The sequence below is a fragment of the Echiichthys vipera genome (assembly GCF_963691815.1).
Source record: "Echiichthys vipera genome assembly, chromosome: 15".
In the NCBI taxonomy this organism is placed as follows: Eukaryota; Metazoa; Chordata; class Actinopteri; order Perciformes; family Trachinidae; genus Echiichthys; species Echiichthys vipera.
The window spans coordinates 14930558-14956918 of record NC_139840.1 but is presented as its reverse complement, the minus strand read 5'-3'; the positions used below and the strand labels follow the sequence as shown (position 1 = coordinate 14956918).

At 41.0% G+C, this 26361-nt stretch overlaps 1 protein-coding gene across 1 annotated transcript; it reads left to right on the top strand.

Annotated features, from left to right (window-relative positions):
* Nucleotides 1-2126: 2126 nt before the first annotated feature.
* On the top strand, nucleotides 2127-25806 carry per2 (period circadian clock 2). Its single transcript, XM_083928167.1, has 24 exons — nucleotides 2127-2265; nucleotides 7812-8357; nucleotides 11819-11911; nucleotides 12109-12263; nucleotides 12839-12960; nucleotides 13103-13304; nucleotides 13873-13924; nucleotides 14449-14591; nucleotides 14821-14899; nucleotides 15013-15119; nucleotides 15214-15367; nucleotides 15501-15615; nucleotides 15851-16000; nucleotides 16182-16272; nucleotides 16433-16610; nucleotides 16759-16883; nucleotides 17035-17241; nucleotides 18227-18490; nucleotides 18827-19734; nucleotides 20147-20263; nucleotides 21331-21538; nucleotides 21934-22060; nucleotides 23515-23665; nucleotides 24032-25806. Exons 2-24 carry the CDS (start codon nucleotides 7927-7929, stop codon nucleotides 24176-24178), a joined length of 4326 nt encoding a protein of 1441 aa, XP_083784293.1. The 5' UTR covers nucleotides 2127-2265; nucleotides 7812-7926; the 3' UTR covers nucleotides 24179-25806.
* The last annotated feature ends 555 nt before the right edge of the window (nucleotides 25807-26361 follow it).

Sequence of the window (26361 nt, the reverse complement as noted above, 5' to 3'; positions counted from 1 at the left end):
GTCCAATTCCTTTCAATCAAGCATTTTAATCATCAAGCTTCTGTTATGGAGCAATGTTGGTTATTGATGCAGAGTTGTCAGTGACGCAAACACCCCTCTGTAGTCTTAAAAGTTGACTAAAAAAGTATTTGGTTGGTTTACTTCTTAATGCAAAACTGTCCATGTTTACGGCTGTTTACTGTCACTATTGATATTTTAATTCACATTTTAAATTTGCAGTCATTGCATTGGATGAAGTAGATTGCCAACATAAGGGCTCACAGCATAGTGTTGTTCTGAAGATTATTGCAACATCAGGTGTAGGTCTTGATATTTTTTGTTATTTGTATCAATGGTCACATACAAGTAAATTTGACCAACGTGTCTTCATCATACTGTAAAACCCCCCAAAGTTTTTCATTGTATGTATGGGAAAACCAAAGTTATAGCCAAAGTCCAAGTAAACAAAAACTGATCCATAAAATCTTTAGTCTGTATCTTATCTCGGCTCTCAGTATGATTTTTATTACTGGCTTTAGTTGTGAACACTTGCACTAATGCTGTGTTTCCACTGCATGGTATGGCTCGACTTTACTCAACTCAACTAGCTTTTTTTTTTTTTGGTTTTCCATTTGCAAAAGTTGTGGCTAGTACAGGGTACCAAGTGACCTGAGCTGATTCCAAAGATTGGAGTTAAAACACTGCAGATCACTGATTGGTCAGATAGAATCGTCACTAGTGCGACACAAGACTTTCTAAAACCCTGATGTTTAAATAGCCACGTTACTGTCAATAGTGGCACATTTTTTTATTCACTCACCCCAGATTTTAAAAGAAATGGCAGCCCATTATTGGCTATGGCGTACAGTAGACGACGTGCCGACGTTCCTCTGCTTGGTTGCCGATTAAATGATTGAGCGAGTGTTACTTTGAAGATGATATGGCAGTTTCACGAAGCTACGCTGTGGTGATCAACTGAGAGTGGAAACAAAATAGAGAAAAGGACCTGATACAAAAAAGTGAGTCGAGTCGGGTGGAAACGCAGCATAAGTAGCAATGAGAACATTAAAATAGGCTTGCTGTAGCTGCACATTTCAGATTTGGCACTTTCTCTCAGGCAGCATTTGATATGTTGCAAACAGACAAAGAAATAATCTCACAAGTATAAACACAACCTCAGAATATGATAAACTGATTATTGTTAAACTGTGTAAATCAGAGGAATGAGTGTTGGCTTCGCTCACCAAACCTTTGGCGCCAAATTGACCACTGCAAAGTGGTTTGATCAGCATCTTACATGTGTCAAACCTTAGCCACTAGAGGGAACAATTTACTGACTCCTCAGAAAAAAATACTTCAGAACAACCCCAAACATTCAGTTGAGATAATACAATTACTGTTATTGGAAAAGATGAACATTTTGTGTATGTATGTACAGTCTTCACTTTGGCATTGACCAATTAATATACAACAACTGAAGTTAACATATATCAACATTAACATATCTTTAATAAAAAACGATGTTGAATGTTGTATTGTAAACGTGTATTTCGTTATGTAGGCTAAATAGCTTTTGTTTCACAAAATATGTACCTAATGTAGCCTAACTGCAAAACAACGCTGCTTGTACGTCATTGCAGTGGTTTTTTTATGTTAGATAACACACACACGATCAAAGTCATAGTGTTATATCACATTATTTCTGCAGAGTCAAGAAACTTGTACGCTAAGCTCCCGCATACGATTGCGCAGCCACATTGGCCATACACACACTTGTATAACCATTTAGATAACAGTCAGCGGGGCTGAGCCAACCATCCGACACCGCTTCGTTCACCGGCAGCTGCGTCGTAGTGATTTGCTCTCGCCTCTACACGAGTGAGGTAGTCGTGGGTTTCCACGTGAAAGCCGCTACAACCTTATGTAAAATGACTGACGGCACCAGAGACCAGTAGCAGCGCGGAGCGACAGTGCCCGTAACTGCCCTCCAGGGGGCGGGAGCGCCTATTGGCTCTCAGCGCTATGACGTAGAGATAGACGGATTTCTGGACCAATGGGTGAAGAGCCGGAGGAGGAGCCGCGCGAAAATGAGGTCACTGCCTTCGCTGTAGATCCAGGGCAGAGTGGGGTAGATCAGAAAACCTGAACGGGAGAGAGCAGTGTGTCAGACCATCCCAGGACCGCCGGGACCCACACACTTCCTCCAGTCAGGACCATTTGAGCTCCACAGACAAGACTTCATTTCACGGAGGCAACGGGACCAGCAGAAGATTTGCCTGTTCTGAGGTAGGTTGAGTTTTATTTTTTTGTATTTGGTAGCTGGTAACGTGGATATAATTATTGGTGTTGCTGTAACGTGGATGTAATTAATGGTGTTGTTGTGCGATAAATAGGTTTTTTATTTTTATTTTATTTTAAATGCAACAAATGGAGATAATATCCCCGCTAACCTGCTGTGCTCTGCATTATGTAAAATACTATGTAAGAACGTGAAGCGTGAAAGTTGCATAACTGTGTCAGTGTGAGACTCAATCCCGGTCAGCAGGCCACCAGCCCTGCGCATGACAGCCGCGGACGTAAACCCTTCGGTGAGGGAGTGACCCTTTTCTTGCTGTAACGCTGAACTACCACCGGTGACCTCACCTGCGCTCACATGAACTCATTTAGCATGAGAAGAGAAATGAATATATCGTGTCATAACATATATCACGATGCTGCAAAGTTAAAACAGAGCCGACAGAAAGGAGTGGTAGGAATGCCAGAGTCACATGGTGCTTTAACCGGGCTTTATGGTGTCACTGTCACATGAAAACTCCGGCATAAGCCTTACATAAAGTCTACTGCAGCAGCAGCACACGGCACCATATCATAGCACCGATTTGACTCTTTCAGAGAAGTAAGCACCCCGCCCCCTTACATAAAGAAATGTCCTCTCGGGAACATTCATTCATTATCGTTTGTTATGACAGTTATAAGATGTCTATTACAGAGGTGGGATAGTATGCTACAATTTTGTGACACTGGAACTTGTATGTATTTTTTTTTTTTAAAGTACAGGTTAATGGATGTGTTTGATGCCAGTGTTCAGCAGTAGTTACAGCCATACAGATAATTTGGGGAGATAATTAACATTCCTCCTGTTGTTAGATAAATATGTTGGTTTTCCAAAAAGGCCAGTTTTTCAGGAAACATGGCAAAATCTCCCTTTTTAAGGCACATCTTTGACATTATGTAAAGAGCTTAAAAATGGAGGTTAGAGAAATGTCTCAACCTGGGTATCAGCAACTTAAAATAGTGAATGAATGAAAATCCCCTCAGTGTGATACAAGCCACGAGATTTTACTTGACAGTGACACGCTGGAGTTAAAACCACAACAGAAATGTCTTTACTGGTCATTGTTTTAATAATCCAGCTCTTTCAAAGGTTTACTTGTTATACCTTAATTGTATTTTACTTAATTTGCCTTTATTTAAAGTGAAAGTTTGGAGGACTTGTTTACATTTATTAAGTCAACCGGTCTTATGTATTCACTGAGTTGTTGCTGTTGTCTGGATAGAGGGGGTGCACAGATGAATTAAAAGTCATCCCACATTTGTGCATGGTTAGAGGCCATCGGCTTTATCTCTGCCTGAGATCAGGTGTCAGTGATACAAGTCTGGCTAACATGGGATGTTTAAGATGGCACAATGAAATTGAATGTTGCTCCTTAATCGTTCTGGTGAATCAGTCAGCATTTAGCTCTGAAACATGGAACTTAATTTAACAGTGTTTCTCTGTGTGACAGACTATCAGGTAGCCCAGCACCATGAAGAATATCAGCAGCAAGTCTGAAATGGCTGCATTCATATTCAGCTTTCCCTTGGTGCCTGGAAAATCAGGAGAGAGTATGAGTGACGCACGTGAGGCTGGTGAGGGAGAAGTCATTTAGACTTATAACTTTGCCTGCAGTTAATCATTGTTTGTACAAATTCGTTTTTTTCCAGTTATTGTCAGGCAAACTACTAAAGGATTGGTAGGAGCATGAGAGTAGCAGACTGTTTCAGACATTTATAGATGTGGTATTTCCAAATGGAAAGACAGATGTGGACAGTGAATTTGTATTTTCCTATCAGTTAGTGGCTCTATGGGAAGTTCATTAACTGAACTCTCGTGGTCTAGGAACTGAAGGCAAAAATGGCAAACTTAATCCTGCCTCTGATGGGACAGTTCCCTGTCGATATGGCCTCTTTTTCTACCACTAGGAAAATGGATAAAGCCTTGGGTGGTCTTGGAAGGTGCAGTACAGTGTGTAGTGTAAGTGTTTAAGATCAGAATGAATGAGAAAAATCTGAACCTCTCGGCTCAAATTGAGTCCATACAGTATGGTGAAGAAAAATGGATCTCTCCGACATGACACAGTATACCGTTATACAACTGCAGCTGTTGTATAAAATGGTTTAAGATTATGCATTAGGTCATCTAATCAGAGCAACAATGAGGCATAGGAGGATTAATGGGAAATCTCTCATTATTTCTAATAGTTTAAGAAACTGTATTCACCAGTGCAGCGGTGGTTCGACCTAACACATTGACCAAACAAAATCACATTTTAATTTTTAACCCTGATAACAACCCTAACTTGAATCGGTTCAAGCCATTTAGGAATTGAGTGTTCTAACCTTTTTACAACAAAAAAGTGATTTTATCTTTACATTACCTGCCTTTAAGCTCAAGTGAGCAACATGTTCCCAACAGGTCAAGATTGATTTCATCCCTTCATGTTTTGATTGCATTAAAAAGACTGAAAGGACCCAAGAGGTGTAAAATATACCCTGTAATTGTGTTATGTTTCTCGGCTTGCCTTGTTAGCTACCTGCTGCACATTGTGCCCATCTCCATTGAGGCATCAAGTTCCCTGTGAGATAACTCAGTTTAACTCATTATTGGTGGGCAAATAGAAAAACCACGTCACTCTCCTCTGCTCCCTTCCCTGCAGCAGCTCAACAGGAGGCAATGTATCCAGTTTAAACAGGAAAAGAGAGATCATTGATACCAGCCTTGGATACTTCTTACTGCAGAGGTGGATTTGACATCTATAGGCTATTATTAGCAATACTTACTTTGCAAAAAGTAAATGTAAAAACATGTATTAAACACTAAACACTGTTAGCGACATGCCGTTTATTGATTGTTATTAATGTAATTTCAAGGGACTGCTTTATTTTATTGTGTTCTATGTTTCTGTAAACATAGAAATGAAGTAGGTATGTACAATTAATTGTCTCATAAACATTTCAGTGGGGCTAAAATAAACATTTGATTGTCCATTCAGAGTGTTGGAATTTCCCGAGCCTGTTGGTCTGCAGCTGCACAAATTTCTATTCTTCTGTTTTTGTCTTTTTACATCCGTCTACATCCGTTTTTTTTTTACCTGTGTACCTAGTTCAATTCAGTGCATTTCAATCGGCATAAAATCATGTTACATAAACCTGAATTTACTTAACAACAAAAAAACTTAAGAGCAGCAAAAAAGTATATCTGGGTTGGGGGTTGGGTGTCGTTCACCTACGTTGACGATACAGAATTTTACCAATGCCATAGCTGTTCCGTCTAAATAGCTAATTGATCTTATAGTCACCGTAAGTCTCAGTTTCCCATCAGAGCGGATATGCACATCTAATACTCTCATTTAAGAACTCTTTCTTTGTTTCTTCTCTTTAAATCTGTACCTCTAACAGCTCTGCTGTCTCTCAACTTCTCTCTCTCTGCCTGCTGCTGTTGAGCCAACAGATTAGGCTTGACAACAAGGCAATGAGGTTAATGTCAAGCAGCTCTTGTAGTTGGTAACTTGTGTGAACTCTTGGGCTTCATGAATATTGGGCAAATTGTCAGTCAGCTCTTTAACCTTGCACCAGACATTGAGTAGCAGCACCTGCTAAAACTCTCCTCTGCAACAGAAGTCAGAAGTTTGTGCAGTATCTCTCAGTTAGCTGGTCAACTGTGTATATAGAAGACTCTCTATGAAGTAACTTTTTTAGCTTATTCTGTAGAAAATAGCTTAACCACAGTACCGAGCTTAAGTGCTGCATTTTGCACAGAAGTAATTGCTAACCCCTTTTCTCCAGTTTTTATTACTAAGCCGGCTCCAAACTATAGAAACCTGGTTGTTTCTTATCTGACCTATTTCTGTACGTTGACCCAGTTGACACAGTAGCACTGGGGTTGAAAAAAAAACATACTTTGTGGCAGGTCATTGATAAGGCGATGTGAGAGAGGAGGAGGGGGGGGGGTGAACCTGTGAAACTGAAGCTCTAAACTTATTGATTAGGTTCACTGTCAACACATTACATACACACTTAATGTGCACATACACAATAAATGGTCACACTAGCAAAAGCCTTCATAAGAAATGCCTGGGCTAGCATGGGCTTCACGAGAAAGAATAACTTGTTTGGACCAATTTAACACATATACTCCTCCCCATAGAGCTCAGGTGAATTAATAAGGGCTCAGAGCAGTCTACCTTCTCAGAGTAGAAAATAGACATTTTTCCATTGCGTGGCGGTGAGGATGGCTTGCCAACACTTAGGCAGGCTATCCCTGGAAAACAGCCAGGCTGGAGGTCATACTCAGACTTTCTGGCTTCTGTGACCCCCATGTGTTGCCAAGAAAAAAGGATTACGTGAATGATAGTGCTCTAAATCTCAAGTGATCTTAATTAACATGCCAGACTGTATCAAGTCCAAATGCAGAAGAATTACATTTGGGGCCTAGACAAGCTATAGAACAAAAGCTCTTCACAAAGACAATCATCGGATGTATAGGTTACATCAAATCACTATGGCATAATTATCATAATTCTATATCACTATGGGCTGAAGCAGCTCATACTACCTTTCCATCTTAACGATTTGATCTTGCACTTTAGTTTTTGTAACTCTCAATATGGTTCTTGTCAAATAGATTTTACAAAATTGTAGTATTTCTGTGCCATTGTCGTAATGTGTTTTTCTGTAGAAGATTTTTATTTCTTAGGGTTATCAGTTATCCAAGTTTTCTTCATGTTAGTACCAAACACTGTTAATGCTCCAAAAAAACTACCCAACATTGGGTGGTTTGAACAGGCTGTTGCATACGTTTCTTTCTTATTCTGCTGAAATCTAGTATTTGTATTAGCATCATTATCTGAGATGACAGAGATGGTAGGGTTTTCAGTCTACTTGAAGCCACAGAACACAGAGCCAAAGTTCCACACTGTTGACCAGCAACCTATGGTGACATTCAGATCAACACTGTATCTTTGGTGTCCCATGGTGGATGACCCTTTGAAAGGGTTGGAGGGTTTAGATGGGGCAGACCCACTGTTAAAGGCCACACTGTCTGAGCATTTTGACTGTACATCAGTTGAAGTACATGCAGGGCTATTCAGAGGTCAGGGGCTAAACCTATGTGCTCTGATATCATACCAGACCAAAGACACCTTTTAAAGAAGGAATGATAAAGCATTGATTGTCAAATACCTTTGAACTGTGTATGCTTGTGCGTGTGTGCATAGATGTGCAAATAAAAATGAATTGATACATGTTTGTGTTGAAGAGCAATGTGGCTGTTTTTGCATATATTTTTTACATACAAATTATGTCATACAAATGATGTATACTGTACATATTGCTGACCATTTTTAAAAGCCTGCTGTAACATCTATACTGGATCTGTCTAGGCAGCTATCAATTTTAGTTTGTGTCAGTATGGCATAAAAATACTCTTGTTGAGACTTGGACCTTGACCTGCTATTTGTTTTAGGTTTTCTCCCCAATTGAACACTAATTAATGTATAATTTTGTCTCAACAGATCAATCCATGTCCTCTTTGATTCTCTCCAGCTACAGCCTTGTAACATGGGGTGATTGTGTTCTTTCAACATCCAATTACAACTAACTTGCCACAAGCCCAGGACAGCACCCCTCATGATGTCAGAAGATTCAGATTCCAAGCCCTATTGCTTCTCGATGCTAGAAGACCAGGATGGTGCCTCCTTTAGCTCCATGCCAAGGGGGGCCTCAGGGTGCAGCTCCATGGCACAGCTGCACCGGATTGGTGGCTACAGCCAAGGCGGGCCTGACTTAGGCCTCCCCTCAGAGGGCAGTGACAGCAGCGGTCAGGACCCCCCTGCTTCACCTCACAAGCATCGCAAGAACGCCCGCTCCCGATCGCTCCCTGAGGAGGATGTGGAGATGAAGAGCAGTGGGTCCAGTGGGAGTGGAACCGAATCACACGGCAATGAAAGTCACGGCAATGACAGTCATGGCAATGAAAGCCATGGTCATGCGTCAATGGGCAGCTCCAATGGCACCAGTAAAGACTCGGCACTGCTGGAATCTTCTGAAAGCAACAAGAGGTCAGTGGTGGTTGTGGGAGTGATGAAGCCATTAGTAGGCCTGTTTTTTTCTGTGGCACACTTACTGGGATTGTGAAGAAAATAGGGAGAGAGAGACTAGATCTGGGAGCTGTTGTTCTTGTAAGCAGGATAGCACCTACATGTATACTGTTTGGTCTGGTCAGCACTCTCTGACCCCTCTCTGTGGGTTTACAGCATATGAGTGCTACAACAGGGGTGGGCATTTGTTTGAATCATAACATACCTGCCAACATTAGGTTGTGAAAGAGAGGGTAATTTACTGGGGCATTGGCAAATGTCCTACCCCCAACGCCCCTGCAGCCACATTACCCTACACTATACAGTATACGAATAGAATAAATACAAGGATGTGAAAAGAAAATGACCTGAGGCCTACACAAATGTACAAAAAAGTGATCATGAAAAGTCAACATGTCAAAATTACAAGACAAAAGTGTGTGTGTGCATGAAAAACACCCATTTTATTTGTATATCTATATGATTTTGGGGTTTTAACAGGAGAAATTACCGATCAGGGGCACAGCATAATCAAAAAAACTGCAGAAATCAAGAGGGTTGGTAGGTATGCCGTAATGGTAAAACATTTCCAAAAATCTGCCTGAACGTGGCAACGGCATGACCAAAAATAGGTTCAGACGCAATGTAGACAGCCCAGGAAATGCCTGTTGCTTCAAGTAGGAAGACTGGATTGATGTAATCTGGGAGGGTGGAGTCTGGAGGCTGGCTTTTGTCTCCATGCCAGATGGGCTGTGTCACCCTCTCTAACTTGTTATTGCCATAGCAACACAATGTTTGTCTTTTTGTTTGTCTGTCTCTTGGCTGAGCAAGCAGTTGCATGCTTTCATGTTCTCTCTCTCATGTTCACCTCTGTCGCTTTTAGCTCATTTGACGTTTTAAATCCATATCTTGTTTTTTTTACCACTCCCTCTTCCTGCTTGTTTCGTGCGTTGCTGTCACATACTCAACTTTAACTACTTCTTCAGCTCTCTCTTTGTTTCTATATTTCCCTCTCTGTCTCTCTCACCCCTCCCTCTCTTAAATTGAATATCGAACTCTAGATAGATTATCTCGCCCTCGCTCATGAGAGAGAGAAAGAGACAGAAAGAAGAGAAAGAGAAAAGTGGTTTCATTAGTCTGATAAAAAACTTAGGCCAATGTACTTCTTAAAGAAACAATCCCATATTTCTGACTTGTGTTTGATTGCCATCACAGTAACATGAGAAGATTTATATCAAACCTTTTTATCTCTGTAGTGGCCAAGTCACAGTCCAGAGCTCAGTATGGCTGGACTTGGAAGTTGCTGTTCACATACAACATGACAGTGCTTGAGCAGTTTCAAACTCTGACACAATGTCAACAGAATCTGAATATTACGCTGTACATGTTGTTTGCACTTGTTTTTATACACCAAAAACTCAGTGAACGGGTAGAATTAGGTCCCTGGTTGTACTTGGCCATTTGTTGATGTTCATACTAAGTCATTTAAGATAGTTAGTTACTCTTGAGTGCTGCTGAGTTTTGAACAAAGAAACTATTTATTGGATTGATGTAATAGATAAGCTTCATGCCCAAGTGCTTCATATACAAAATAATGAACACACATCATCAAAATACAACCTATTTTGAAGGCACAACGAAGGAATATAAAAAACAATAATTTACCCAATTTTTGTTTGCATTTCTTGCCATTATTTATTTATTTACGTTAGATTCATTGATAGATGTATAGTTCATTTAGTCAGAATGGAAAAACACGCCAGATTTTAAGCCTTATTCATATGCAGTTGAGTCTCTGTGTTATTCATGTCTCTTTAATGTAATGAGATATCCAAACATACAGATGATGTGGTGAGAGAGGTTGAATTTTCACACACCCTCTCAGTGAAAGTTTATAGTTAAACAAAGTCACCTTTCCCTAATCTTCACCTCTGCCTCTTTGAGAGCTCTCTTTTGGGAACATGTTTCCACGACTCACAGACTTACTACAACGTTGCGAATTAGCCCACTGAACACAAATACATGTTAAGTGTACTGTTCTATTCTTGAGTACTGGAGGCTATATTTGATAGACTTAGACCTGCTTGTGCTTCTAGAGGCTATTTGTAAGGGTGTTCTCTATTCTTAGGCAGGTAAGCCGGTTATACATAGTAACCGGAGTTGTGTTGAGTCAGTATTAGTGAAGTGTTAAGCTTGTAGGTTAATTCAGTGGATCACACACATACACACTCTTTGGGCCTTCTATATGAGTCTTACTTCATTGTGTCTACCCCTCAAATACGTGATTCATTGTTTTAAAAAGGATTCGACAGACATGCAGATTCAGAAACAGGCATGAAGACCATGGGGCATATTATTACTATACGTTACGTTTCACAAAACATATTAATTCAAGGTCCACTAACTTAGCTTTTTCTCAGAACTATCTCAGTAGTCTTTCTCAGGTTGTACTCGGTACAGATTTCTTCAAAATAAGCAAAACGAACATTTCGCCCTAACCAACACTCATTGCATTGCTCTCCTTGTTCATATAGAAACACACACAGGTATTGGAGAGCTAGAATCTCTCATAAACTCAATGCCATGTGATGGAATAGGTAGTCCACTTATTCTTTGCACTACAGGCACACAATAGGTCCACAAGAAGGTTAGACTGACCTTAGACTTGAAGTGTGCTTTCTTTTGTAGCCTGGCTGCTAAATGAGGGTTGAAGCTGTGCACAACCCATCCCCTTTTCACTTACACAAAGGCAGAAAATAGGCATATCTATTTGAGGCTCCCATTAACAAAACCCCATGTTATGCCATATAATGCGATTGAGTACCTGAGTTTTCTTTAGCAACGGCAGGTTGAGAAATAAAATAATGCCAACTAATGGTAGACCGATACATCGGCTGGCGGATATTATCAGCCGATATTTGCATTTTTAGGTGTATCGGCATTGGCCAATACGGGCTGCTACGTTTGCTGATACCCCCCCCCCCCCCCCCCCTGCTTTATTTACAGACAGGTGTCTACAGGCAGCTCTGTGTTAATAAATTTTCCTTTTTTTAAAAATTGAGACTCGTAATATTTGTTATCATCATTGTGTAATTTTTATGATGTAAATTGAGGGAACAAAAGTAGTATTGGCTCCAAATATCGGGTCAAGAAAATCGGCAGTCGGTATCGGTCATCGGTTAAGACTGATGAAGAAAAATTGTATCGGCCCTAATAACCTTAATATCCGTCGATCCCTAATGCCAACGTGTTACCTAATCACTCTACCAATATGTATGTTTGTTCAGCTTCAGTTTAGTGAGGGAGGAATTAAAATCAGTCTGACTGAATTAGGATCAGTTGAGTCTCTTTCACTCTCTCTGTTTGTGGCTCTGTGAGGTGATTTAAGTACATTTTTGGCTCTGTTTTGTTGAAATGTTCAATTGTCCTTTTCTCCTCCACAGCTCGAACTCTCACAGTCCGTCTCCTCCCAGCAGTTCAAACGCCTTCAGTCTGCTGAGCTCAGAGCCGGACAACCCTTCAACCAGCGGCTGCAGGTTAGCTCACTGACCCCTGCTGTAACACTGAAAAGTCTCATTGTCACTTTACAGGAGAATGGTCTTATTCTTAGTTTACCATTAATACTGCTTACAAGATGACTGAGGCCTAAAATAATGTTTACATCATAAGTCATCTATTTTCAGCTTTTTGAAATCTATTTCTGAGGGACTGTTTTTTTTTGTGCAACTTGCAGTAGTCAGGAGTCTGCCAAAGCAAAGACCCAGAAGGAGATGATTAAGACTCTGAAAGAGCTAAAGCTTCACCTTCCTGCTGAAAAGAGACACAATAGCAAGTCCTCGACATTGAACACCCTGAAGTATGCACTGCACTGTGTCAAACAAGTGGAAGGTAACGTGCATTCATATCTCTCTGTCTTCTTTCTGCTCCTGTCTTGTCACTGCTAGCCTCTACGCATGTTTTTTATAGGATCTGCTCCAATTTTTTTGTTTAAGCTGTCTGTCGTTTCAGAATTCCCTTTACATCCATGAACACATACATTCATGTAGCTATTATGTGTACAACAAGAATCATATTCTTTGAAATCAAGAAGCATAGTAGCTAAAACAAATAAAGACATAACCTTGTGCAGGAGAGAATAGTGTGCTGGCAGATCTATTTGTTATGATCTGCAAAGGCTTTATTCTACCCTACCTAAATGTTTACAGAAGGAAATGGGCGGGTAAAGCATGGGCGGGTAAACTGTCATAACTAGCGTCAATTTGGTCTATGACGCATTTCAGAGTAGCATTGAGACATTTCTCATTATTAAAAAATGTCCTTGATATGAGTGTGAATACGTCATCTTTGTGTAGGATTTCTTATGTTGTTTTTCAGTAAAACATCAGTTTCCACATGCGATCTATTCTTTATCGTATACAATGTTGTGACCAAACTCTAATAAAATCACTATCTATGTATTGCAGCCAATGAAGAGTATTACCAGCTGCTGATGACCAATGACAGCCAACCTTCAGGCCCGGATATATCTTCCTATACGATAGAGGACATAGACAGCATTACCTCTGAATACACCCTCAAAAACAATGTGAGTCACGGAATTATCTTTAAAAAGCAATAATATTTTAAGTCTTTTTATCTGCATATACTGGTGTGAGGATTGAGCCTACTTTAATTGATTATGTTTGAGCAGTTTTCTCATTTGTCCCACCATTTGGACTCCTCAACAGGTCTTTTTTGCAGTGGCAGTGTCTCTCATCACAGGAAGGATAGTCTACATTTCTGATCAGGCTGCCTCCATCCTCAACTGCAAAAGAGAAGTTTTCAAGAACAGAAAGTTTGTGGAGTTCCTGACGCCGCAAGATGTTAGTGTGTTCTACAGCTTCACGACCCCGTACCGCCTGCCCTCCTGGAGCATGTGCACTGGAGCAGGTACATTTATAACGGCTACATGGCTCTCTGCAGATGCAGTGTCATCAATACTCAAGAGGGATCAAGATAGATCATAGTAGTAGTCTTTCTTATACCCAATCATGTTACTAACTTGGAAAGAACAAACTGAGCTGTCTCAGGTGCCAAAGCAAAATGGGCCACCGAATGGGAATGGTTTTCAGTCCAACTAGAATTTTTTTAGTCCAACTAGAAATTCACAAATAACAAACTCTGAAAGCTAATTATATCGTCTCTCGTTTACCTGATAATGCCCGGATTAACTTGTTGGTCTGTGACCTAAAACCTTTACTACACATCAGACCCAGAGCTGCAATTCATTTGTTGCGATTAGTCCCCCATGTACCTGGAAATATTTTGGATTGTGCACTAAATTAAGCCTAGACTCTGTTTAAATTCACAGAATTTAAAGTGCAGAGCTGCCCTCGTCAGTGGTGTTTTTTGATGAAAGTAATCAAAGCTTGATCGCCTGCTGGAGCCGAGACCTCGATTATCATTTAGTCGTATCGTTTTGCTTTTGAATTAAAACATCTCTTTTTCCGCTTTTCAGAGTCATTGCCACCAGACTGCATGCAGGAAAAGTCCTTCTTCTGTCGTATCAGGTGGGTGTGCACAAACATGGTGCCGGGCCATCTGCTGCTCGTTGTGTTTCTTATTCATACTTTTATTCCACCCTAGATGTTTCTCAATTAGTTTGTGACATCATATGCTTTTAACTGTAGTCATATGCTTTTTCCAGGTCAGTGTTATTCATATGGACAACGCACACGCACACACACACGCAGGCACGCACGGACACCCACACCCACACCTACACCTGCACGTTACTGCAGGACTTTCCATTGACTTTATTTCATTCCAAACCCTTCCTCGTCTAATTTCCATTCTGATCAAAGTAACTGTGCTTTGCAAATCATCATCACACATCTTAAAATAAACTAAAGAATGCACACACTACTCATTTATTGTACACATGAATGGAAGCATAGCTAAACACTGCCCCTGTGTGTTCAGGAACCTGAAATAAAAACATCCAAAAACCTGGAGATTACTTGGGAAAACTTGTAACGTAATCGAATAAACAATTCTAATTTTTTATTTCTCTTTCCTTCTTACTCATTTCTAGTGGTGGTAAGGAGTGTGAGGGCGATATGCAGTACTATCCTTTCCGCATGACACCCTACAGGATGAAGGTCCAAGAAACAATTCATGCTGAAGACCAGTTCTGCTGCCTCCTGCTGGCTGAGAGGGTTCACTCTGGTTATGATGGTAAGAAGAATAATTTGTGTGTATTTTATGGACGTTCTCATGTCATTTTGATACTTAACAATCCATAAAATATACAACATACTTAGACTCTCTGTACAGATAAATAAAATAAAGGAAGAAATATCTTTTTTTTTCTTCCAGTGTATTTTTTACTCCTGCGGACATATCATGACTTTGAAAGCTTAAATTATCTTAAGAGATTAATTAAAATATTTTCTCATCCTTAAAGCACCCAGAATTCCAACAGACAAACGCATCTTCACCACCACACACACTCCAGGTTGCGTGTTTCAGGATGTGGATGAGAGGTAAGTCACGGAGTTCTGAGTATTTGTGCACAAATCACCCAACTATCAGAGGACAATGGAATTGGTGCTTGCCAACTAACAGAGCGACTTGTCATGTGGTTTGTGTTCATCAGGGCGGTTCCTCTCCTTGGGTACCTTCCCCAGGACCTGATTGGCACACAAGTCCTCCTCCATCTGCATCCAAATGACCGCCCAATCATGTTGGCCATTCACAGAAAAAGTGAGTCCATAGAATTAAATTGATTTCAGAAATCCCCATGTCATGATCTGTCCCTATCATGATCTGACTATATTTATTTTGTCATTCTCTGCAGTACTTCAGTTCGCAGGACAACCATTTGACCACTCATCCATCCGGTTCTGTGCGCGAAATGGAGAATACATCATTCTTGACACCAGCTGGTCCAGTTTCGTCAACCCATGGAGCCGCAAGGTCTCCTTTGTTATCGGAAGACACAAAGTGCGCATGTGAGTATGACTGTCTTGCTGATGCACCGTCTGTCATAGTGGTAGTCATAAGCTACTCTTTGAATAGATAGGAGTTTCACAGTGTTTCATCGACTGACATTTGATATGCTGATGTGTTTTGTTTTTTTACCAGGGGCCCTGTGAATGAAGATGTTTTCGCAGCTCCTGTCTCAACTGTCCGTGAGATGAAGACAATGGATTCTGACATCCAGGAGATTACTGAGCAGATCCATCGGCTCCTGCTAAAGGTGAGAGAGGATAAAAAAGGTTTTCTTAAAATCAAGGACACATGGCATTGGTTATAGAAGAAGAGGTAGTTTTTATATATATCAAAGAAGAGATGTAAATGCTAATATATATACAGCTGAAGGATTAGAGCAACATCTTACTTTCAAATCATAATAAAAAAACAGAACACACCAGGGTTATAATTGTAAAAACAACTTTCTTTCAACTTTCTTCCCTCTCTATATCTGTAATCAGCCGGTCAGTAACAGTGGGTCCAGTGGCTACAATAGTCTGAACAGAAATGACCACCTTGTGGGCATGAGTTCATCTAGCGAGAGCCTTAACAACAGCAGCGGGAGCAAGATCCGACAAGAAGAGGAGAAAGTGAGCGACAAAGCCAGACCAGTGAGTAAAACCCAAATACTCACAGTGTTCCAGCCCACGTGGTCCTGAATAGCAGAAACTGGGTAGTTAAACTTGTAAACATTAATGGACCATGACCTGATTGTTCTTTGACTTTGACTTTTTTGAACAGCAGGATTAATTCACTCTTAGCCTCAAAGTTAAATATTTTGCCATTTTACAGCGAACCTTTCAGGAAATCTGTAAAGATATACATCTTCAGAAGAGCCAGGAGCACAACACAACCAGACCAGACATCAGGAAAAGCAATGGCAGTAAGTCCAGCTGACAACTACCTGCATATTTGTTTATAAATTGTTGAAAAGGTTTGTCTGGGTCAGACAACGTAAGAAAGTTGTTGGAAAAATGTCATCTTTTTTGTGAAACTATCCCCTTTCTGGAGTTGGCCCTAACTCCTGGCCTTTCTTCCAGTAGAGTCCGTACAGAAAAGCTCAGCAGTGGTGCGGCCCAAAGACTCGGCAGCTCCCCTCAACTGGAAGGAGATGGGAGGCAATATGGAGGAGAGCAGGTCCTTTTCCCAGGAGGAGACGGACTTAAATGATCAGAATGCCTACTCCTACCAGCAGATCAGCTGTTTGGACAGTGTTGTAAGGTAAAGACATGATTTTGAAGAATGGTAGCTCTGATCCTTTGCGGGATGCAATTCATACCCAGCCTTGTGCACAAACATTTTTTATCCACCTTGTAACTAATAATTGGTATGGTAAATAATTCATGGTGCGTTGTTATGATTGCTGTAGGTACTTGGAGAGCTGTAATGTTCCCATCACAATGAAGAGGAAGTGCCAGTCTTCCTCTAACACCACATCCTCTTACTCAGATGAGGACAAACAGAAAGGACCCAACAGCATGCAGGTGTCTGAAGGTATGTCTCACCATCTTCTACCAAAAAAGAATAGCAGACACTTACTGTCACCTCATCATACAAAGCTACGGCCTTTCCTTTAAACTTCTATCTCAGACTCTACGATGCCAATTCCTTGTCAGTATCTTTTGTTCTCTGTTCTCTTTGGCAGAACCAGCCTTGTTGAAGGATCAGTCTGGTCTCTCCGCTTTGGATAATCAAGACAAAAAGTCCAGTGCCACGTCCACAGCGGTAGTGGGCACTTCACTGCCCCTACCTGTACCTAACAAAACAGAAAGTGTGGTGTCAATAACCAGCCAGTGTAGCTACAGTAGCACCATAGTGCATGTTGGGGACAAGAAACCTCATCCAGAGTCAGGTACAGTGCCATGAGAAGTGTTTGCTTCCAACCTGATTTCCTCTATCATTGCATATTTATCATACAAAGATATCAGATCTTCACACGATATGCACTATTACAGAATTATTTCTTATATTTCGTTATTTATTTTGTGTATTTATTAATATTTCTTAAAGGTTTGATATCGGTCTTGTGGAGAGTTTTAGTCCAATCTTCTTTGCAAAAACTTTCAGCTCAGACACAGTTGAGGATCTGAAACTACTCAGTGTGACAAATATGCAGACAGAGGAAATCAGGAAAGGGGTGATGATTTTTCAAAGCACTGTAATTCCAACTTTACATCTGTATGTGTTTGTCTGTCTGTGTTTCTCTGTGTGTATGCATGTGTTATCAGTGGATGCTTGGCAGCTTGTAGCTCAAACACAGAAAAACTCAACTCTTCCCACAATTCCCACAATTTTTAGTTCTACTCGAAGTGCATAAAAGGCTTGCGGGGTCATTGGGTTCCGTCCAAAATAACTGAAATGGTGGTGATAATATTGTTCTATGGCGACTAAATATAAAACCGCAATTCACCACCTTGGAATATATGATCTTTCATTGTTCCACAGCTTTGAACCTCATTGGATTATTTAAAATATTGAAAGACAAAAAAATCTGTAACTACTTTTGAAAAGTTAGAACAAATATAAAATGCTAATGCTTTTAATAGACACTGTTGTAATCATTGTAGCCAATGATTTTGCCATACTCAAGGCAAAATACTATACCTCATGATGGAAGTGTGTAAGTGACTAATATCTTTAGCCCTGTTCACACTTTTCTCCATATCATTTTTAAGGCATTTTTTCCAGTGATGTCCAATACAAGCCACTACAATGCTTGATCAACACTGCTTTTGTTATCGTCACTGTCAATGCTAAGTGTTTGTATTACACAATAAACCTTTCATTGCTTTAGAGTATGTTAAAGTCCTTTGTTATTGTCACCCTCTGACATACAGAGATCATAGGGGATGTCCAAGGAACAGGAGAGACTGTAGAATCCAGCCAGAGCCCCGGGGCTCCTCTTTCTATTGTTTCACCTCCCAGTCAGGAGAGGGAGTCCTATAAGAAACTGGGACTGACCAAGCAGGTTTTGGCAGTTCACACGCAGAAGGAGGAGCAGACCTTTCTGTGCCGCTTCAGGGAGCTTCGAGGACTCACAGCACTCAAAGAAAACTGTTCCCAGTACCTGGAGCGTCAGAGAGAACAAATCGCCAGCGATGGTACCACACTGACACATCATATTGAAAACCTTTTAAATGATAATGCCAGTGTATTACAACTTGGGTGTTATTTGTATAGTTTATACCATAATGATAATATTTTACTCCCCAAGTTAATTGCTCAGATCCGCCTGAAGGATTGTGTTGTTGCCCCATTTGACTTTGATGTAAGGATGTAATTTTGTTGAGTGTAGTGTTTTTATAAACGCTAGCAGAAATAAAACCCAAGTTATAATCAAGTGGAATTTTCCTCTTGTTGTAATTGTTAATTTTTCAACCTAGAAACTTTTGTCAAACTTCTCAACAAACTCTTGTGTTACCCTTTCTAACCTCTAGCTGTACCCGCTGTTCGATCTTCCAAGCCTGGTCGACTGAGTGCAGAGCCCAACGTGCGGCGAGGCACACGGAATAAAAAGACCAAGTCAAAACGAGCGAAGCAGATGGAGTCCTCAGATAGCACAGTGTCCCAACACAGACAACAACATCTACGGCCTCCTCTTCTAAACCACGGCCTTAACCCGACCTCTTGGTCTCGCTCTGACACCTCCCAGTCAACTTTTCCCATAGCCTACCCCTCTGGGATGCCAGGCTACCCCCTCCAGGTTTACCCCAACACCAGCTCCATAGCTCCCTGCACAGACGCCATGCCTCAAGGCTTTGGGGACAATCAGGGCACCCAGGCCCCTCCCTGTCCCCCACCCATCCATCCTGCTCCCTACACTGCCCCCATCGTCACCCCCATTGTGGCTCTAATGTTGCCCATGCACTACCCACCATTGGCCCCAGGACTACCACCTCCACAGCCAGTGTACCAAGCAGCGACTTGTGGCTTCCCCACCCAATTGCAGCCTTTTGGTCCAGCGGCCTTTCCAGGCCAGGTCCCCTTCACAGCTCCACCTTCCTACTGTGGTCAGAACCAGTTCAGCTCCCAGAACCAATTTTCTTTCCAAACAGACCACTTGACCCCATCATTCTGCTTCCCTCCATCCTCGGAAATTTCTAAGGCCCCCGTGGTGGAGGCTCCGTCTCGTTCCTCCACACCACAGTTTGAAGGCGGTGGAGGCCCGGTGTCCCCACCCCTGTTTCAGTCTCGCTGCAGCTCACCCCTCAACCTTCTGGAGCTGGAGCTGTCTGTGGACCGGCAGGACAGCATTGTGCTGCCCTCTGGAGGACAAGGGAATAATACGCCAGAAAGGGAGAAAGGAGCAGGTGGAAACCAAACAGAAGAGAGGCAGCTGAAACAGGTAAAGAAAGAAACCTTTTTGTTTGATTTCCATTTCCCTTGTCTTTTTACTCCTCTTCCTCCCCTAGCCCCCCAATGCCTATGAGTGATATTCTTTACCTGTGACATTCTTAAACAGACAGGATGAAATATTGATGCCTTGCTGAACTTTATAATTGCGGGTTGTTTGAACTCCTGTTAGTAGACTGTGGCATGTTTCCCTGAGACATTCATTCATATGTCTCTCAGCCTTTAACGATTTAATGCCATCTTCACAGCAATCCCTCCATATTATTCACAATATAAGAGTGCAGCATTTTTTTTTTGCTATTGTATTGCTAACCCATGTGTAAAATCAAGTCAGTCTAGACTCCTCAGCTGAAATGTGGCCCAGGGTGTTAACACATGATTTGATTATCCCTTACACCTTTTAGCTATCTCTCAGTCTCCTTGGTCCACCTGGACCCTCGTATTGCGAGGGCTCGCCATGTGTCTGTGAGCGTTTTTCTTGGGATAAAGAGTGCTCTAGACTGAGGGCTTGCAGAAAAGAGGTAGGCAAATCATCAGAAAACCTTCACACATCTTCAGTCCCATTCCTCCCCGATCCCATATGTCAACTATAACAGTTTCTCTTTATTCTTTTTCATGACTTGATGGTGATAAGCATGCTTAATCTCGCAATGTCTTGTCTATTCAGTAAAACCTATGGCCTAGAGTGCCATTTGATCTGAACTAAAGCAAAACCTTATTATAGTACACAGTTGTACTCTATGTACAAAAACTACCAAACCAAAGCTTGAGCTACAATTAACATTAGTAATCAACTGTAGTGCACCAAAGCTTGAGCTACAATTAACATTAGTAATAAATACAAGAAGACAGAAAAGGAAAAAAAGAAGAGATGGACTCTGTTAGCCCCCTACAGCCGCCTCCTTCCCAGACTGCACTGAACCCCTCACAATCAGTACTAATATATTACATACATATATGTGGTGTGTATGTGCACATATCTATGTATGTATTTTTACTCTCACCACTCTTTTAATATTATTTTCATTATTTCATTCATTTTTACATATAGAGATATTATGTAGTTATTTCAACATATTTAATTTCTCTCCTCGCATATTCCTCTGATCACATTTATGTATCTATGAACACGACACAAACACAACCTGCTTTCATATATGCACACAAATGTATACAATACTCAAAACTGTACGAAATCACACTGACTACTTAAAATAAAATAAAGCATAAAGCTAATGTCCTCTCAGACACCCTTTTCTTACCCCAGACCACAAGTTTAGTGTAATTCATGTTATTAAGGATCTCATTACACAATAGACCTTTCTTTTTTTTCAACAGCACTCAGCCTTGTTTTGTGACTTGTTAATCACATGGTATTGTGAGATGGACGATTTTCCATGCTCACTGCATGAATATACTCCCAGTTGAGTGTATAAAGGCAGAGGCGGGATGGAACACAGCCAATGATAATGCACCTGCCTGTATGATAAAGATGCAAGAGATGGAGGAAGTACTGCAGTCTGCAAACCAAAACTAAGAAGTCGAGCTCCTCTTTAATGGTATCGCTTTTATGTTTTTGTTTTTGCAGGCAAGTTCACATGGCGATGGGAACAACAGTGATGCCAACTCTTTGTCGAGCGACATATTGGACATCATTCCCGACGAGGACTCCTGCTCAGGCACTGGCTCAGCCACCTCGGGGTCCATGGGATTCGGGTCCAACGGCTGTGGGACATCAGCCAGCGGGACATCTAAGAGTAGGACGTCAGCCAGTGGGACTACTGGTAGTGGAACAGGTCTGTAGTAAAGTTTTTAATCTCATGGATGATGATATAAATTCAACTTCACTCATTCTCAAAGATAAATGGGCAGGAAAAATCCGATTTGTTCTCATTTTAATATTCAGTTACTAATGATAAGTGTCAACAGTGTTGTTTGTTGACATTTAGCTGGTGTTTATAGTCACAGGTTAATTATTATACAGCCTATATCACTAGATGTGAAGATGGAAGCTCATGTGCACAAAACTAATCATACCTAGAGATATTATATTGTTGTTTACATAAGCTGCAGTGTAGGAAAGAAGCTCTCCATCAACCACTGGCACATCATTTTTATCCTTTAACAATGCTATGTTTTTGTAGTAAAAATCTTTAAAAGTATTAATACGTTGCTCTTTGGGTGTTTTCAGGTAGCAACAACAGCAGTAAATACTTTGGCAGCGTGGACTCGTCCCAGAACAGCCAGAAGGTCAAAGATCACTTGAGCGGCAGTGAAGAAAGGCCAGTGGAGATGGACCAGGGCGAACACTTCATCAAGTATGTACTGCAGGAGCAGCTGTGGCTCAGTGAGGAGAGAAGGAGTGGGCCTGTAGAAAGTACTGTTTGACAGTTTACCAACCTTCTTCCTTATCCTTGTTATAAAAGGATAAGGGTAAACACACGTCCACTCTTCTCTTTTCAGCATTAACAGACATGTGTACTGTTTATAAACAATGGAGGATGTGTGTGCAGCCAGGACACAGAAAACATCAGAAAGGTGTCATTATAGCTTACCTGTGGTATAAAACTGTGAAAAATGAAGTGATCCAGTTGTTTAACTTACAAGTTTCAGGCAAAATCATTTAATTCCCACAGGAGAAAGGAGCTTCAACACCTCTTGGGTGTTTATTCTTTACAAATTGTAAGACAAATACAAATAGTGAAGGAGAGTGAATCCAGCAGTATGTTGGATAGAGTCTACTGCGACCTGGCTACACTGCTTATCATTCTTGAACAGATGGAAAAATGCTCTGGGTTGTTTGTATTTCTTTTATACAAACAAATAATACGCATTGTACATCTAAGTAAGCCAGACTAGAAATAATCAGTGGCTAGTTATGATGCCATTGTGAAGCAAAACCTACAGGCCTAGTGATGCTGTCTTTTGAAGGGGACAGTTTAGTTCAGCAGTATTTGTCCATGTGTTAGACAAATGTGAAATCTCTGTACTTGTTACAGTATAATAAAAGTGCAGAATTATCCCCAGTATACACCTGCAGTATCCTACAGAAGCCAGTGCATATACATTGAAGAGTATGTGTGTTTATAAGTCACTCCATACGTGTAACTCATCTCTCTGTAGCTCTCTTCACTGCTGTTTTCTGGCTGCACACACACTTCAGTAGTCGTGGTCTGTTAGTACTGCTGCTTCATTTGCACTTCAGTTTGTACTGTTAGGAGTTTTGCTATCTTCAGGCAGCACCACTAAATATACCAATGAACCCTTTTTTACGACCATCGCATTTGTAATTAAAATTGTTGCTTGTTAATCATGTATGTGGATTATTTACTATATAGTATGTATTGATATATTGTATGTACAATATGGAAGTATTTTTTGTAATGTTGAATGTTTTGTTTTATCTTTTGTGTAGACTCCAGGAAAAATAGTTGTTGCTATGGTAACAACTAATGGAGGAATAAAATAAATAAAATAATACTGTTGGTATTTCATTGCAGTTGTATTGTGAGGAACAGCACATATGAAATAGAAACAAGAGTGCTGCAGGGACAGGTTTTGACCACTAAATGGCACCCTTATATTAACACAGAGTCACTCGATAAAAGACAAGACTGTGAACTTGGTTGTAGATGGTTAGCAAAGGTTTCAGTGGCAAACACTTCAATCATTCGACACTAATAATTCATCATCCAACTCACTCATTTGCAGACCCAACCCTCATAAAGGTTTTGGGTAGAGTATTGAATGTGGCTGTTTGCTGTATCTGCAGGGACATCGAGAGAGTGCTCAAAGACGACAGAGAGAAGCTGAGGCTGCTGCAGAAGAACCAGCCATGCTTTTCAGAGGAGCAGAAGAAAGAGCTGATGGAGGTCCACCCCTGGATTAAGAAGGGAGGTCTACCTAAGGCCATAGATATCAAGGTAGAATTTCAACCAGTTCATGTCATTTTAGCTATGCTTTAAAATAGAATATGTGGGTTTTACATTCAAATCTACCATCTGATTTAATGCGGTTGAAAGTTTTCTTTATAACTGTTTGTTACATCCATGACGTTAGGTTATATCAAATTGGTGAGAGTATTTTAAAGATGTGGTCTTTTAAGGAAAGGGCTTTTATAAATGTATGACTTTTGTTCATATGTGTTTAGAATAAATTTGGGGGTTTTTGGGCCTGAGATGAAAAAAATCATCAACAGTAAAAGTTGTACATCCCCCGACCTTCTCATTGTTTCTCAGACCGACACTTTTTTCTACATCACCTCTCACCTTCTCACTTTGTCTACCCAGGCGTGCTCCTGCTGTGACAGCGCCTCAAAGGAAACAGCACCAGCAGCAGCGCCGAAAGATCAGCCAGACCTGGACATCGGTGATACAGAGACAGGGGAGGTCGACTGCCAGCTAAGACCCAGGGAGGAACCCTCAAACAATCTCTGACACAACCATCTAGACGATAAACTGCTGTCGTAGTGACATTCACAAGTCAGCCTCTTGTTTTGTGCGACTGTAAGGAGGGGCCGACCTCACGAGAAGCATCACACAGGCCCTTTGCTCTTCACACAACATGCTTCATTACTGTCTGATATCAGAGCAAAAACTGTCTTCAACAGTCGAGACTTGAGAATGTAGAATGTGAATATACGAGTGCTGGACTATGCGTGTTCATTCATTTGTTTCTGTGTAGCAGTACATGCACTGATCAGGAGAGGCTGAGCCCAACAGCAGCGCAGCAGAGGGCAAACATAACACCAAGCAAGTCTGCGTCATTGACATGCCCGGAAGTGGCTCTGTGGTTTTCTAACTGCTGCAGAAAATTAATGAATTCAACATTTTGTGATGCAATTTCCTCAGTCACAACACCGCCGTGCTACATCAGCATGTGGTGAGAACAGGTGGGGTGAACTTCAGTCACTCCTGTCGTGTATTAGTCAAGCACCAAATGAACGCACACATGCACTTTGTTGGCTGCACTGGACGCAGAGTCTTTAAACACAAAATGAACCACTCTATGCCACCAGTCTTTGCGTGTAAACTATTCATCAGGAGTTTAAAGTGTTTTGGAGATATTATATTGTATCACAAAACATAATATGGCAATACTCAACTCCATCCCCACTGGGATACTCAGATTCTTCACTTAAGTAAAAGGATTCAATGCAAGAAAAATAAAGTAGCATAAAATGGAAATGTATATGCGTTACTGATCCTAAATCATGATGGATGTGGTGGAAACATTTGAGGCTGCACTAAGAAAAGGACAATCAGGTGAAACACATACTGTACGACGACACCAACCCATCATGTTACATGGGTTCTGATCATTTAACAATACTTGCATTTTTCAGGCCGCCTGCGTTACGTTAGCTAATGCAGCTTTGGTTTTCATTCTTTATGCATACTTCCATTCAGCATTTGTTTCAGTTTCAGCTGTGAAACTTGCCTTTCATTGAAATGAACTCTTTACTTAATGCACTTCAATGCCTGTATGAATGAGTGTAGTCTACATCACCTACACCAATTGTTTTTGTATAGAAAACTTGTGTTTGTAAGTTATTCATGGAAATTTCATCTTTAATGAAACAAAAAGGACCAAGATGGATATTTACTGTAAATACTATTTTTTTAAATAGCGGTCAACATTAGGACAGATCCCTCCCCATGGACTGGACAATATACATAGGAAGCATTTTGAGAGGAGTATATTGATGTTTTCCCCAGTTTTAAATGTGTGCCACATAACACTTGAAATGGTCTGATGTTGCCCCTCATAAATATGGAAAAGAGCCTCCTGAGCATCCTGTGGAAGTGTCTGAAGCTCATTACCGTTTTGTGTGGTCACCTCAGAAGCCGAAGTTTAGGGTTATTGCACTGGGTATAAAGCGGCTCAGACAGATGTCAAGTGACTGTGTGGAGAGCCTTCCTTCACTTTGAAGCTCGGGTGCTGCTGTCATCTTAGACGAAACCGCTCCTCTCGGCAACCTGTACATTTCCTCAATTTGTCATTTGTCTTTCTGTTATTTGAACGGACATTGACAACAATGCACTTTGTCTTTTGTTTTTTTTAAATGGTGAACAGTCTGTTATGTTTGTTGAATATTCTCTAAATAAAATGTTACCGAATTTACAGCGACGCTGTGTTGTGAAATGTTTGCATGTAACTGTCTTTCTCGCATTGGCTCTTTGTTTTAGTGCTTTGCGAAAACAGTGCATATTGGATTTTTATTGGACTCATATTGACCCATACGGGATTACAGCAGTTAATCACCGATGAATAATTAGTCATGGGTATTAACGATTAAGAGCACGGTTGTCTGTTTGCAGCAATTCGATGCTTAACAGATGTACTGTCAAAAATTAATAACAGCTACTATGTGCGTGTCTAAGCGATAGATATGAGCCTAATGTTTGTTTTTTAAACGCAGGCATTTTGTTCTTCTCCATCCTGAAGTCGTGACATTCACCTTCCCAATGCAAATGGTAGTCTGAGCCGACCACTGAACAATAGCTGGGTTGTAACCTGGAGTCTTTCTCTGCAGACAGTCAGATCCTCCGGGTCGGATCAAAGCGACCCCTCTCCCCCCTCCACTGTTCACACCTGAACAAAATTAACAAAGTGCCCT

Coding starts and splice junctions, on each gene's coding strand:
- per2 (XM_083928167.1), top strand. CDS start 7,927: ATGATGTCAGAAGATTCAGATTCCAAGCCCTATTGCTTCTCGATGCTA. Junction 14,592..14,820: donor GGTTCACTCTGGTTATGATG/GTAAGAAGAATA, acceptor TCATCCTTAAAG/CACCCAGAATTCCAACAGAC. Junction 16,001..16,181: donor TGAGCGACAAAGCCAGACCA/GTGAGTAAAACC, acceptor GCCATTTTACAG/CGAACCTTTCAGGAAATCTG.